General features: G+C 37.6%; 2 protein-coding genes and 1 non-coding gene across 14 annotated transcripts; 1 reads left to right on the forward strand and 2 right to left on the reverse strand.

Moving 5' to 3' along the window:
• Positions 1-7,652, forward strand: LOC105052331 (GCN5-related N-acetyltransferase 3, chloroplastic). Of its 11 annotated transcripts, none has more exons than XR_012134834.1 (6): positions 1-1,321; positions 3,055-3,180; positions 5,259-5,327; positions 5,890-5,946; positions 7,065-7,310; positions 7,412-7,652. XR_012134834.1 is itself a non-coding variant. In XM_073244463.1 (6 exons), exons 1-5 carry the CDS (start codon positions 879-881, stop codon positions 7,307-7,309), a joined length of 876 nt encoding a protein of 291 aa, XP_073100564.1. In that variant the 5' UTR covers positions 561-878; the 3' UTR covers position 7,310; positions 7,412-7,652. The 11 variants fall into 11 exon arrangements, 7 of the variants coding, with proteins under 7 accessions (XP_073100569.1, XP_073100568.1, XP_073100565.1 ...); XM_073244463.1 differs by having other exon boundaries at positions 561-1,321; positions 7,129-7,310; XM_073244465.1 differs by having other exon boundaries at positions 570-1,322; positions 3,119-3,180; positions 7,129-7,310.
• Positions 7,653-8,935: 1,283 nt separating this feature from the next.
• Positions 8,936-13,967, reverse strand: LOC105052330 (uncharacterized). 2 transcript variants are annotated; one of them, XM_073244383.1, is made up of 6 exons: positions 13,629-13,967; positions 13,035-13,521; positions 12,571-12,910; positions 11,590-11,688; positions 11,389-11,503; positions 8,936-9,426 (listed from the first exon to the last, which is right to left on the reverse strand). In XM_073244383.1, the coding sequence occupies exons 1-6, from the start codon at positions 13,816-13,818 to the stop codon at positions 9,413-9,415; spliced, it is 1,245 nt and encodes a 414-aa protein (XP_073100484.1). In that variant the 5' UTR covers positions 13,819-13,967; the 3' UTR covers positions 8,936-9,412. The 2 variants fall into 2 exon arrangements, with proteins under 2 accessions (XP_073100484.1, XP_010931404.1); XM_010933102.4 differs by lacking the exon at positions 8,936-9,426 and adding an exon at positions 9,465-9,946 and having other exon boundaries at positions 13,629-13,966.
• A 144-nt stretch (positions 13,968-14,111) lies between these two features.
• TRNAP-UGG (transfer RNA proline (anticodon UGG)) lies at positions 14,112-14,183 on the reverse strand. The gene has a single exon. It is a non-coding gene; the product is annotated as a tRNA-Pro (tRNA).
• Between the last annotated feature and the right edge of the window lie 329 nt (positions 14,184-14,512).

Genomic DNA, 14,512 nt, shown 5'->3' on the forward strand with positions numbered 1-14,512 from the left:
GAGAGAGACAGTCAGCCGACGGTGGACCTCGCTCGCTGGAAACGGTGGAGCAGACCGGAGAGAAGAGAAGAGTGATGAAACGGCGAGAAAGAAGGGAAGCTGGAAGACATAACCGCGGTGATATTCCTCCCTTAATTGCGGCAAGCGTAACAGCTAGCGTCAGATCACATGCCACGTTAGCACTACAACGTTTGCGAAAACGAAGCATCAAATCCCACCGTTCACATCCGCCGGAGGGGGAATCCCACCCTCTACGTTCGCCTGGCGCTTGGACCCGTAATGGCAGAAACCCGAATCCTCCCACGATCGTCAAATTTGCATCTTTTTAGAGACTATTCTCGCCGCCATTACTAGCCAATGACGAGGACGAAGACCCGGTCGACCCGAACATCCCCGACCGACGATGATCTCTGCCGGTGCAAGTTGGAGTCGCTCATGAGGAAGCTGAGGGAGGAGCAGAGCTGGAGGAGGTGGTGGACTGGAGGTCTCCGGAGTTGGGGACAGAGGAGGAGGATCGGGGAAGATGGGTATACCAGAGGACGATTTGAAGGCTGGGGTGAAGGGAAGGCGTTGGCGGTGGGGGACAAGAAGCGCCGGCGGCCGGCGGCCGATAAGTCCAACCACCGTCACCCGCGTCGGGGGAGGAGGTGGAGGTGGTCTTGGGAGAGTGGGGGGCGGATACGGCGGCTTAAGTGAGGAAGTACGGTTATTGGAGGTTCAGGAGAAGCTTGATTCGGCAAATCCATTACCGACATCGCTGCAAAATTAATACCGTACATTACTTAATTAACCCCCTACTAATGTTAACATTGCTAGATTTTATGTCACCCGCTTCTTGGTGGTTGGGCACAGTCGGATAGAGCTCTTTCTTCTTAATAATGGCGGCCACTTCCTCTCTGTTGTCGATCTCCTCCGCCTCTCTCCACTTCTCCCCCAACCCGACAACCCCGAAGATGCGAAGAAAACCCCCACCTATCTCCATCTCCACGAACCCCTCCCACGTCGATCCCCTCCAGCTCCAAGACCTCCTTCGCTCCGCTAATTTCTCCTGCCACCGCTTCCCGGCCCTCGCCGCTGATGGCCGTGCGGAGCCCGTCGATACCGGCAAGCTCCAGATTGCCCTCGCCCACAGCTTCGTCGTCGTCTCCGTCTTCTGCCGGCCCAAATACTTGGTCGAGGATGATAAAAATGAGATCTTGAGAGCTGGGATCGCAAATTTTTTTGAGAGGGCGTTGCCGGTGCCGGAATCGGACAGCCGATTGGTGGGGTTCGGCCGGGCGGTGTCGGATGGAGGACTGACGGCTTCGATCCATGACATTGTGGTAGGAGTAATTCTGGAATTTTATTACCCGTCCATAAAACTTGCTTTTTCTTTTTGTCGTTGTTGTTGAAAGATTCATATCGATTTTTGGTACTAATTACTACAGTTGCTGGCTTTTTGCTTTGGTATAGGAAATGTAATGGGAATCAGATTTTGATACTACTTCGTTTAGCAAATGATTAAATGGTTCCAGTTCTGCAGTAATTTCTCAAGTCCTTTTTAAAAAAAAAAAATTATGTAATACATATTAGAGGGTTCTTTTCATCAATTTTGGAGCAAAGCTAAGGTTTTGATCACATGATATGCACGTGCCATTTGGTAAATTAATAGTAAATAATATAATATTTATAAAAATTCAGGATTTGGTGAGATAAGAGTATAGCATTATATGATATACTCTTTTATGGAAATTATTTTACTGAAAGTGAATGGATGTTCATAAATGATTCTTGTTTTCCCTGGTTATCAAAGAGAACACAGCTTAAGTGAACACAACCTTTTTAGCATCTGACTACATGTTATCTTTATAGCCCTTTCAAACGCTTTTGGAAGGTTATAGAGATACATTAAGTTTCTAAAATGAAACCAGAAATTTCACATGAGAAATTGCTACTATCATAGACAAATAAATTAGTTGGAAAAAGCTAAGCAACTACCGACAAACCAAACAATTGAACAAGCGTATGCAATGCAAGGATATAAAAGTGCTTTATCTATTTTGTTGTTTGGTATGATCCCACACAAGTACAAAGGGGAAAATTGACCTTACCTTACTGCATACATGATACTCCACACGAATAAAATCTTCACGACATCTTCAGCTCAACAAGATAATCACTGACATTCATAATGTAATGCATGGTTGGCTATTGGATATATGATTAACAGATATGATCATGTCTCATAATAACAAATCCTTCCGGAAACACTAATAAGTTTTGCTGTGGCAAAGCACAGTAGTTGCATCCACAAACAATACATCCAACAAATAAATAAATAAATGGATGAGTAAATGAAAGAAAGACTTTAACATCAGTTGTTAGTAGCAACATCAAACTTAAAACTTTAGAGTGATTCTATATGTATAAAAAAATATATGATCATGGACATAGAAATTAGAATTTGATATAAGTTTAGTATAGATCATAGTTAGTAGCTAGATTAATGGAAATATGTTATTGAAATAAAGTACTTGCCTAATTCTGTTGCACGCATGAGAATGAAATGAATAGTTTGACAGCAAGACTCATTTCAAGTAACCATATCAAATGAACATTTTGACAAGAAAATCTGGTTTCCAACTAATATTCCATGTATGACCCATAATGATGCAAAATCATATTTCAATTTTTGAATGTTAGTATCTCAAACTTTCCAAACTCTTGCATACAGAAGTTTAGATCCCAAAGATGCCCACTGAGGTGAAAAATCACGATCTTATTCAAGTTATAATAATAGCAAAACTGATCTCAAAAAATAGTAAACATATATATCAGATGTTTTTTTCCTTGAATGAAGCATTTTCTTTTGGTATACAAGAGAATTGTCCTTGCATGGTTTCATTTTTTGTCTAAAAAAAATGATCTGTTAAGTTTTCATTCTATGAGTACATCAAGGGTTCACTTCAATTGTCAAGAGAAAAAATATGCTCCATTTTACGTTACTTCCAAAAATTTGCCTCCTCCTCTATAAAGAACATAAGCAACTGAATGTGGAGCAATCAAACATGTTCCGCTTGTCAGGGATTCATTCTACCTTGTGAAAAGGAAGAACTTGAGCATTCTGTCTCCATTGCAGAGACCAGCTTGGAAAGCTTTGACCTTGCTGCTTCCACTCCCAAGGATTTCAAAATTCAAACAGTAACTGGCAAGCGCTTCCTGTGCCTTTCATCAAACTGATTGCAATTGCTTTCCTTGCCCTTTATATTGGAGCTGCAAGTGTATCCACACCTGAAGGGACCAATCATATTCCTCCATAGCGAAACTTAGGCTTAAAGATATGACTCAAGTATACCGTGATCTCACCTTAATTTGTTCCTGCAATTTCCTCTGCACCTCGAATTGTACATGCAACATGGGTCCTGGAAAAAGAGATTTCCTCTAGAAGCAGAACCAAAGTTGCAACAAGTATTGGGGAAAGAATCCAGTAGCAATCTTATTCATCATACTCATTGAACTGAGGTGGTGTTTTCTCCTTGTTAATATGGATACTTAATTCTCCATGGTCTTGTCATTAGCTTACTTGCAATCTGTTGCAGAGAATCATTATAATCATGCAAGAAAATTTGTAAATATTGAACACCCTAGAAATAGAGTATCTTACCTTTTTTTTCTTACATCTCTCTTAATTTGCTGGCTTCCCTCCTCCATTAAAGAGCTCCACCATTTTGAATAATGAGCCTGCAACTTTCACCCACAGCGTATGGCAAAGAACGGCAAAAATAATTGACTGCTCCATATCATATGTTTTGCTTTTAAATACCACAACAAAGGTAATTGATTGTGCTAAAGGAAATCTCTCATTTTAGAAAGCAAAAATATTTTTTGACTGAAGTGCAAGATCGTGTCAAGCTTTTCTGCTGATAGGAGGAAAGAATCTATTCTAGATATAAGAAGGGAGAAATCTGAAACTTATGTCTTGCTCATTAGTTCATGCATGTAAAGAAATACAATACTTTAAAGGGTAACAAGGATAGTAAGATTACAAAACAAGCAGGATAGCATTCTTGCTGGAACCAGTCTTTCTGAGCTAGAGCTATTCGGTAAAGCAGATAAAATGCAGCTCACTATTTCCAAATGTTGACTTCAAACCAAAATAAACCTCAGCAACTTTAAGCTTCAAAACCTCAATTGCTTCATTAAAGATCGGGTTGGGTCCAGGTTTGGGCACCATTAAGTATCAAACATTATATTTTAAAAAAAATCAGGCTAAAACAATGAAACATCCTATACATGCTACAAAAATTAAATAATGAATAACAAGCACTTGATGCTTAACTATGTAACAGTGATCGGCTAGATACTGAAAATATATACTTAAAGCCAAGTGTATATATATATGTATATGTATATGTATATGTATATGTATATGTATATGTATATGTATATGTATATGTATATGTATATGTATATGTATATGTATATGTATATGTATATGTATATATGTATATGTATATGTATATGTATATGTATATGTATATGTATATGTATATATATGTATATGTATATGTATATATATGTATATATATATATATGTATATATGTGTATATGTATATGTATATGCATATACATATGTATATGTATATACAATATGCATATACATATGTATATGTATATGTATATGCATATGCATATGTATATGTATATGTATATGCATATGTATATGTATATGTATATGCATATGTATATGTATATGTATATGTATATACATATGTATATGTATATATATATATGTATATATATATATATATATATATACATATATATATATCATATGCTTTCGTGTCAGGTTTGGGTGGGCCAAAAAGCCTCAAACCACAAACTTGAACCTGAAAATTTCAGGGGTTCTGACTTTGGACCTATAGCCAATGCATCGTCATGTCGAAGTTGGGTTAGATCGCGGTTGGGTTGTGTACAGGTCGGTTGCCGGGTTTATGGGTTGGAGTGACAGCCGTACATACCCATAATCACTTGAAGAACCAATTTAGAAGTTTGTTATAGTCGCAAAACTCTCTTTTACTTATATTGCATTATGGTTTTTGAAAGATTCCTAGATGTATCAGGCTATCAGCTAAAATCTCTAGTCCACAGCATCATTTGAAAGAGGTGCATTGCCTCAATCAAGAAAGTCAAAAGTCCATTCATTACTTATCAGGCAGCTTAAATATTTCCTTTCATGCCAAGCACTCTTCCTTTTATTCATATCATTTATGGTCAGTGTCTTTCAGGTTATCCCTTCATTACAGAGACGGGGTATCGGTCAAAAAATAGTTGAAAGAATAATAAGGTATGTAGAGAAATAGTACGTTCTCAATATTGTAGAGAGTGATCCATGATACTGTAGCATCTGTGATTCTTCATCATAATATCAAGATTCCACTTCCCTGTAATTCTTTGGCTGAGATATTAACATTCAGTTTTTTGCATGCTTATGAACATGCATATATGTATAACTCTGAAGAGTATGTCGCTCCTTCAGCATCATGGATCTCAAACACTGGCTTATTGAATTGCTTTACTATATTGTCAGGCTTAAGTTTTTTTGTTCCATTTTGTAGAATGTTAATTCATCCAATAGGCTGAGAACTGCAAAATCTATAATAAAAAATTTTCCAGCTGCTAACTCCTGCATCTGCACAAGAGCTTACCTACTTTTCCACACTGTAAATAAACTACTACAATATACAAGTTATGCTGCTAAAATGCTTACAGTTTTGCTTTTAGATTATGAAAATGTCTTAACTCCATGAGATCTTGAGAAATTTGGTTTGAAAAGTTCACCTTTTCTGATAATATCTGCCAAAAGCCATTTTTTCACTTTGTCTCCCCCTTCAAACAATTTCTTTCAGGATTCTCACCAGCAAAGGCATATATGATATTTGTGCCTTGTGCACAGAAAAGGAGAGGTATGTCTGTCATACCTTTTTTGTGTATGTACTTATTGTATCATGGTAGTCAAACCCAATTTTTAATGGCACCTTTTGTGTTTGGGTTGAGAGGCTGATGGGTAAGAAAGGAGAAATAGTTCTCAGGACTTGTGCATGCATGCCTCCCTCCTTGCCTCATCCTTGAGGGCCAGATATAATGGTTTTGATCCTTGAAAGATGGATTGTGGAAAAACAAGAATAGTGGCTTGCAGATGTTTTTTTTTGGGGATTGCCGATAGCCTTGTGACTTTTTAACAATTCATTGAGGTTGAAACTTTTTTAAATTAGTGTAACATAATCTATATTATCATTACTTTCTCTGTCTGGCTCCAATAATCTTAGTATATCCCACTTTATTTTCTCCTTTTATTTTATTTATTTATTTTTGTGTACATGGCGGGGGCAGAAGGGCCACAATATCTTTTTAAATTGCATCAATATTTAAAACTATGCTAGAATCAGGAGGCCTCATTTCTTATTGTGCCATCAGGAAAACAGCTTACCTATGATTGAGATGGCTTGGCTTGTTTGAGCTGAAAAGGCAGGTTATGTAGATTCATCATTTGTAGAAATATAAAATGAATAAAATGTTTATTTAATTGCCTTTTGAATATTAAAATTAAAGGCTGTAGAATGCTTTAAAAGAAAAAAACCTCAGGAGTCAAATTTCTGCAATTCACAGAGGAAGTTACAAATAAATCATGTTCTTGTTGAATTTCTTAATGACACTATATTATTTATTTCTCTGTGTAGATATCTTTTACTTAATTTGGTCTCTTAACCCAAAGAGGATTCTGAATTTGAGCTTACCTCTAGAATATTGTTGGTAAAGTCCAGCTTGACTGAAATGGATGATCATTAGTAGTTAAGAGTGTTAAAACAAAATTCCATGAATATTTAGTACTTGGGTGGAACTATCTTTACCTCTTTTTTTTTTTTTTTGAAATGACTTTCTACTGATTAAAACAAATATCTGCTGACCTATGTATCTTTCCTTTACTACATGGATTCACATTTACTTATAATTGTATATATAATGCAACTCTTATCTTCTCCTCTTAACATGCATTCCCTTTTGCATGCATATACATGATTAGACCATTAATATATGTACAGACATGTAAAGTCTGGCTACGTATAGCATGTGGAAAGTTTTTTCAGGTTATTTTTCAAAGCATGTGGATTTGGAGGGGATTCTCTGGGGTCTACTACAATGATGTATACCCGATCTGCCTTGAGTTACCTGCAAGGCAATCTCATGGTCAGACCTGCTGGTAGGCTGCTGCTTTTGGTTCCACCCTCTCGAGGTCCCACGAGTGAAGTTCACACAGAAGTTTCATGAGGTAAGAATGCAGCAAATATGTCTTGTTTTTAATAAGGTTTTGTAGGAGCCCTACATGATGATATACTAATTTAAAGCTTCTCCATGATATGCTGTTCGTAGCTGTCAGGAAAAAAAGGTAGGAGCATGCGAGGACCCACATGTTTTTGAGTCAAATTATGACACCTTGCCATTAATTTTAAGAAAGCAGAGGAGAGGTGAGGATCACCCTCAACAGCAATACATGACCTCAATTTTTGTGACAGTTGTATAAAAAAGAAATTAAGACCAAGATAGGGATGATTCAAACTTTCACTCTATTGCAACTTTGTGAAAAGCAAATCCAACATGTTCTATTCGATCATCTGACTTCTTTTTTCTTTGTTTCCTTGAAAATTCTGAATCTAATACTCCTTGTCTGGGGACATACTTTTCTGTGCGCTTTTATTTCTATTTCCAGCACTTGCAGATTAGCATGTGATTCTTTGTATGAAAAGGGCAATTGGTTCCTCTAGAAGTGCTTTTCTGCTAGGTAGGAACCTACTTGTTATCTAGAAAAGCAGTGTTCTTTGCTATTATGCCGATATCCATCTATATGTTTTTTCTTTTCTTCTTTCAGTCTCACTTCACTGAAAAAACCTTACCAGATTGGTTTTTTTAACCTTTTATATCACACTTCGTGCAAAAAACGCTTCCAAAATGGCAAAAATCCACATCGAGATTGCATGATCTCTGCTCATGGCCTCCGTTGGTCATCATCTTTCTTGAAGCCCTAGTGATTTGTTGTAGGATGGATTTATCCCAACAACAAATACCGGACAGAGATGGACACTTCTGGGATTGATTTTTCATGAGTGAATGGGGCATTGGACATATATGAATATTAGAACAGACAAGCATCCATTTGAATCTGGTTTTCAATAAAGAAAAATGTTATAACAAAGGTTACATTCGTCAATTGCATACCAGATGGACACCAACTCAGTGCCCTTATAGCAGCCAAAACTAATTTGAAAAAGTTCGATCCAAACTTAATTCACCAGGCATTGGACCTGGTGTAATTATAACCGAGATTTCTGAGATAATTGCAAGCTTGTTTGTTTGGTGAGGTTTTGACTTGTGAAAGTATGATCGTCTTTTTGTTAAAAAAATTAGAATAAACAAATGAGGGTACTTCCACCCTGACCTGTTGTGTCTGCTTAAAAGGTATGGTAAAGATAAAAGCAAAGAAGATAGGATGGAATCTCCATTGCGATAGCAATTTCCGACTTCCGGGTTTATGATACATGGACTTCGCCTCCTCCATCGCACTTCCACTGGCACACGCTTTTTCTTGTCTTTAATTTTTCAAGAAGGTAGGAGAAGTGGGTAGCCCCAAGTTGTATATGTTAATGAAAACAATCTACAGTATCACAAAATTATAGCTCTGGTGGGATTAATAGATTGCCAGACTATCTTATTGCTTGCTGTGGCACCATGTTCGCCAACCAATCTGCAGCAAATCTCACTTCATTGTATATATTGGAGGCCAAACCAACCAATTTTTTAACTGCATTTAAGTTAGGATTTGTGTTCCATGCATGAGATATGGGACATCAAATAGTTGAAATTAAGTTGATGGATGCTGGGAGATCAACTACTAACATGTATGGATCCTCCTGAGATGAAGTATATGGTTATGGTTCAGACCACAAGCAGAGTGTTTAGTATTTTAGGACTATTAATTTGGGGCCTTATGTCCTTGACCCCTGCACATTTTGTGTCACCAGAGCCAGCTAGGTTATCCAACCCGACCTCAACCACCTCTACTTAGCCAGTTCGGAGATTTGAGCGAAAACAGCTACCCTTACGACGACCCAATGCCACCCCATGTTAACCATTCACAGCCATCAGAATCAGGAACATGGTAGCACTGGACTCGAACTCCTCCACCGTCTCCACCACCCTCCGGCTTCCTGCTAACGTTATTCCCAGGAACAAGTTGAATGCCACAGAACTACATGAATTTCCCACCTCTAGGGCCTGCGGAACAGCAGTGGACTAGGCTTTGGTGCAGGGGTTTGGCGGCTGAGGCTGTAATATTTGGCGATGACTTCATGTCGAGCACCAGCTTAGAGTCTAGGACTATACATGATCACCTGTCAACAAGATTTCAGCTTCAGCTAGTTTCTACAAGTAATCAAAATATTCTGTTCTTATAAGATGATAACATTGTTACATCAAAGTCCTAAGCCAGACCAACTTATGGAGGACTAAAAATCATTTGAATTTCAGTAGAATTTGATTGTCCTCTGTGGCAAAAGAACCAGGGACAGATCTGTCCTCTGCAAGAAGCAGTAACAATTATGGCTTCAGTACTATTGTTTCTATTGATTTATCAACATGTTGGGCTCTGGTTGCTAAAGAATTGCTTGTTTTCTACTCGTATTCGTTGCTACCATAGTCATGCTGCTGCTGGGGAGAACTGCCTGTTTGAAACTCCAAAAACTTTTTGAAGAAACCTTTCCACAGCCAATAGGAATTCTTCTACCCTTTCTTCATGAGGTAAGTGTCCACAATTCTTGATTACTTCAAGTGTAGAACCTGGTATGGCCCATGATAAGCGCTCAGCATTCCAGGAAGGAACAAGGCGGTCGGTGTCACCAGTAATGATCAACACTGGATCAAATGAACAAAAAGGCCAACTAGTAGGTATTAGTAATGCAATCAGCATCATGCTTCTGACTGCTTAAATAGTCCTTAGAGAAAAGTTCTAACTTTAAAATTAAATATTTTAAACCACATTACAGTCTCAATCAGTCAAACAAGAGACCAAATGCTAGTTTTGTAAAATGAAAGTAATAAGTAATGAGGTTTTTTCTCTGTATGCAGCAACTTTATTTGATAAAACATTAAAACAATATAGACAAACTTGATTTAATCAGCATAGACAAACTTAATTCAATCAGTTTAAATTAGGTTTACACTTCTTTCTAGAACTACATTTATATTCCAACTTTCTTCAACCTCCTAAAATTCAATGGGACAAACATCATTAGGTAATTTTTCTACGGTCCATTACCATACTCAATGTTACCCAACCTGCATTTTTAAGTTGACAGTGCCAATAAAGATATAGCAGCCATTCATTGATGACCAACTGGACCCCCCCCCCCCCTTGAGAAATTATCTCAGCTTAACAACCATGTAAAGTTCAGTTAAATCACTTTGGAGATTGACTACATATGTATAGCATTATTATCTTATGAGGGATCATCATGCTTGACTATGGTTCAGAATTTAATTAATATCGCAATGGAGTTGACCATACAGTCAATCTTTCTGCTGATTAAGCTTTGGCCGAGCAAGAGGAAACAGAATTTACCCTGCAGGAATAAGGAAAAGCTAGATGACCATATCCATACCTGATCAACTGACCCTAGTCAAGGAATATAATGGAATCGCATCAGAGTAAACTCGGATCCCAATTGTGCTCTAACACACAATTGGATCATCTGGACTATCATTCTGATAGGTTAGGATGGTTTTTAATAGCTTTATCAAGTGAACTCTGTGCCTAAACTCCTCAAAAATTGACAGCATCTAATAAAAAATTAGAGTTTCTCCTTAAAGATTTAGCTAGTTGGATTGCCCAGGATGTGAATACTGAGGGATAATAAGTTTGTCCTCTTCATCTGAACTATTTCCAGATTTAGCTAGTTGGATTGCCCAGGCCAATTTTCAAAATGCCACTTGACCTTCTAGGTCTCACAGGATGCCCCTTCCTTGCCTAGAGTTGGTTTGACCACAAATTTAGCACAAATTTAAGTCATGAGTCTATCATATCTCAAAAATACCTTGATCTATAAATCCATGTTGTATGTATTGAATGATATTGGTCAAGAGAGCTTTAATGTATATGAATCTTTATGCAACTTGTGATAGCATCATCTGTACTAGAATCCAATAGTGCTACACTATGTACAAACATAAATATATATTTGAGAAGCCAATAAATAATTACATGCATACTATTTAGAGTATTGCAGTACTACTGAATGACACAAACATTATACTTAATATAAAACAAAAGGCTAAAGAGAAGAGTTTAATAGCTTTACCAGGGCATGAGATCTCAGCAAGTCTTTTAGTCAGCGGTGGTTTAGATGCAGAATCTGTAAGCATGGCTAAAGTGTACTCCAAAAGGGCCATTTCCCAACCCTTAGATCTTAATGGCTGCATAAAAGCATGGACTCCTTAATTTTATTTAATATTTGAAATTAGATAATCTGAAATCATCACCTTACCTGATAGAAACTCACCTTTGTATAACCTTGAAGGACATGATCTGTGATTTGGTTTGCATCAAACCATGCATTTCTAATAGCAAGTATACCAAACTTATCCATGATCATCCTTACCTGCAAACCACGACTAGGTACAGTATTTAAGTAATACCTCATGAATGCTCACAATTGCAAGAGATATTGAAATCCGTTTCTTTGCAGAAATAGACAAAACTTGTCAAAAATGGAATAAAGTCAATAAGATGAGAAACTAGCATGAAGAGACTACAAAATTCATTCATTTATTTATTTAGTTTGATCAAAAGATGGGGATAAACCAATATATCGTTTTAGAAAATTTAATTATGTTAAGAGAAAGTTTCCTCATATAATATGTGTTGGCAGTTCATATTATAGAACCACTGATCAGGAAAAAACATCAATATGTTCATAAGTGAATAAGTGTAATCTAAAATTTCATCATATAAGGAAATACTACCATAGGAGGAAACTGGAATTTGAATTTCATGATAAACATGGCATGCAATAAATAAGAAGATAATCAATGTGTAAAACCTAGGGCATAAAATATTATGTTAGATGAGTGGGGGATATTACAGGAAGTTTTGGACTCACATAAGTAGAGAAGCAAGTCATGTACAATCAATTTAGGTTTTATGATTTTTGCCCAAAACAAGGGTTTTATGATAGCATGAAACAATACAGGGCAATTGTAAGGAGAGGGATTCTTACATGCGTGAATAGATAGAAGACAGAAGTGATGATATAGATCAACATTGTGAAGATATACTTGAAAGATAAAATTCTTTTTTGACAAGATCAAACAGTTCACTATCATGGTTGTATCTGTTGCCATGCCAGGTTACTCGAACATTACATTACAAATTAGATCCGTGCATGGTAAATAAAATGCTCATAAGATATGTTAAATTTGTAACAACACAATGAAATACAGTGTGATACATCAAATAAATACATTTCACTGCTTCCGCTTACCAGCATTACAGCAAAGGCAGACCGTAGAATTGCAGATAAAGCTTTGATATAAAGTGAGCTAACCATATCTCTCATCCCTGATAAAATCCCAAAAGCCACCCCAATAAGACCCATACATAGCTTACATAAAGCCTTCCAAATCCTTACAAATGGATGCTGATGAACATTTAAATTTGATTCTCCATTTTCTATCTTGTTTGCTTTCTCCATCTCATTCTCCTTTACCACTTTCTGCGAAATAAGTGGCGCAAAAATTGCTGGCGCAACCAAGATCAGTGCAGCAACCTTCTCAGGAGCTTCAAAGTATGTATTAACTGCTACAAGGCAACCAGCGGAGTGCCTGAGATCCCAATTTCCTTTCAATCTTTGCAAGTTTTAGAATATTTTCTAAGATGACAATAGCTAAGTTCCACAGAAGCAAAAGCAAACGCTACTTTCCTATCAACTAAGGGAACTGAACTTACCCCATTAAAATGGCTTTTCCGGCACCTAACAAGTCCATAAATGAGAGTGTGACAAGCACAGAGAAGGCCATCGAGTATGGATTCAAAGGCCTAGCATCGCCACCACCAACACCCTGCTGCCCCAAATAACTTGCCCTTGATGTCAGCCCAAAGGCAGGCCGATCAAAGGCAAGAACCTTCGAGCCAGTCAACCGTGCCAGAGGCTTCATCACTCTATCCCACGAGAACACCGAGGCCCCAAAACCATGCAATAGAATCATGGGCAATCCAAGTCTCGCAACTCCACTGCCCGTAACCTGAAAAGATTGCTCCTTTACCTCTTCTTCGGCCTCATGGTCGCATATCTTGTGGTGTATCTGAACTCCATTGAACTCACAAAAGAAGCTATCAGGATCAGCTAATTTTTCCGGGTCTACCAGATCCTCCTGGTCGACTCCCGCCACGCTCCTCCTCCTCCGCTTCCTTTGGGCATCATCCACCAACTGTTCTGCCGAAAAGGAAAAAAAAAAAAAAACCAGAAAAACAGTAAATTATACCGTTATAGTGGGAAATATTTGAATTAAAGAGGAGAGAGAAAGAAAATTTTCAGCTTACCGGGATAGTCAGCACCAGGACTGCTAACAGAAGCAGCTTTCGCGATGAATTTGAAATTTTCGCGGAGGGAAAAGTGGAGGGAGGTCTTGGAAATGTTGGCGGGAAGAATGGATTGGTGGCGGGAGCGGATAGGGCTCGGCTGAGAGAGGAGCGGGGAGAGGCAGAGGAGATGGCGGAGGGAGAAGGGCATCTCCAGCGAGGTGTGGTGGAGAGATGAGGATTTGGAGACTCCGGTAGGGTTCCGGCGAGGAAAAAGCTTGGGAGGTCTTACAGGGGAAAAGAAATAAGCAGCAAGAGGAAGGAGCTCGGATCGGATAAAAGTCGTATCCTTCGTTTAACAAATTCTATGCCCTTTTCTCTTTTCAGCCGTTGAAATAAATAAATAAAATAAAAACTAAAAGATTAAAAAAAACTAATTAAATAAAATAAAAACTAGAACATTAAAAAAATATTAATTAAATAAAATAAAAAAATAAAAAAAGTGGGGCGTTGCGAGAATCGAACTCGCGACCTCTTGCACCCAAAGCAAGAATCATACCACTAGACCAAACGCCCACGTTTTAAAATGATTTGGATTTTCTTAACTCGAGCTTAACTTAAACTTCAGCTAAAACATAAAACTTGGACTTGGGAAGGAAGAATTAATGTTTTTTTTTTTTTTTCTGTTAATTTTCCCATCTATGTGATTGTTGGAGGCACGGAAAGCTCCGTGAGGATCAAATGAGAATCGGATCATTTACACACCCCAGGTTCTTAAAAAAATAAAAATCAATAGCATTTTAAATAAAATATATAACACTTAATAATAGTTTTACAAATATTTTTTAAGCAACAAAAATAGATTATTATTTTTTTTTCATATCGCGCTACTTGTACCAATTTTC

The sequence above is a fragment of the Elaeis guineensis genome, chromosome 10 (genome assembly GCF_000442705.2).
Source record: "Elaeis guineensis isolate ETL-2024a chromosome 10, EG11, whole genome shotgun sequence".
Lineage (NCBI taxonomy): Eukaryota > Viridiplantae > Streptophyta > Magnoliopsida > Arecales > Arecaceae > Elaeis > Elaeis guineensis.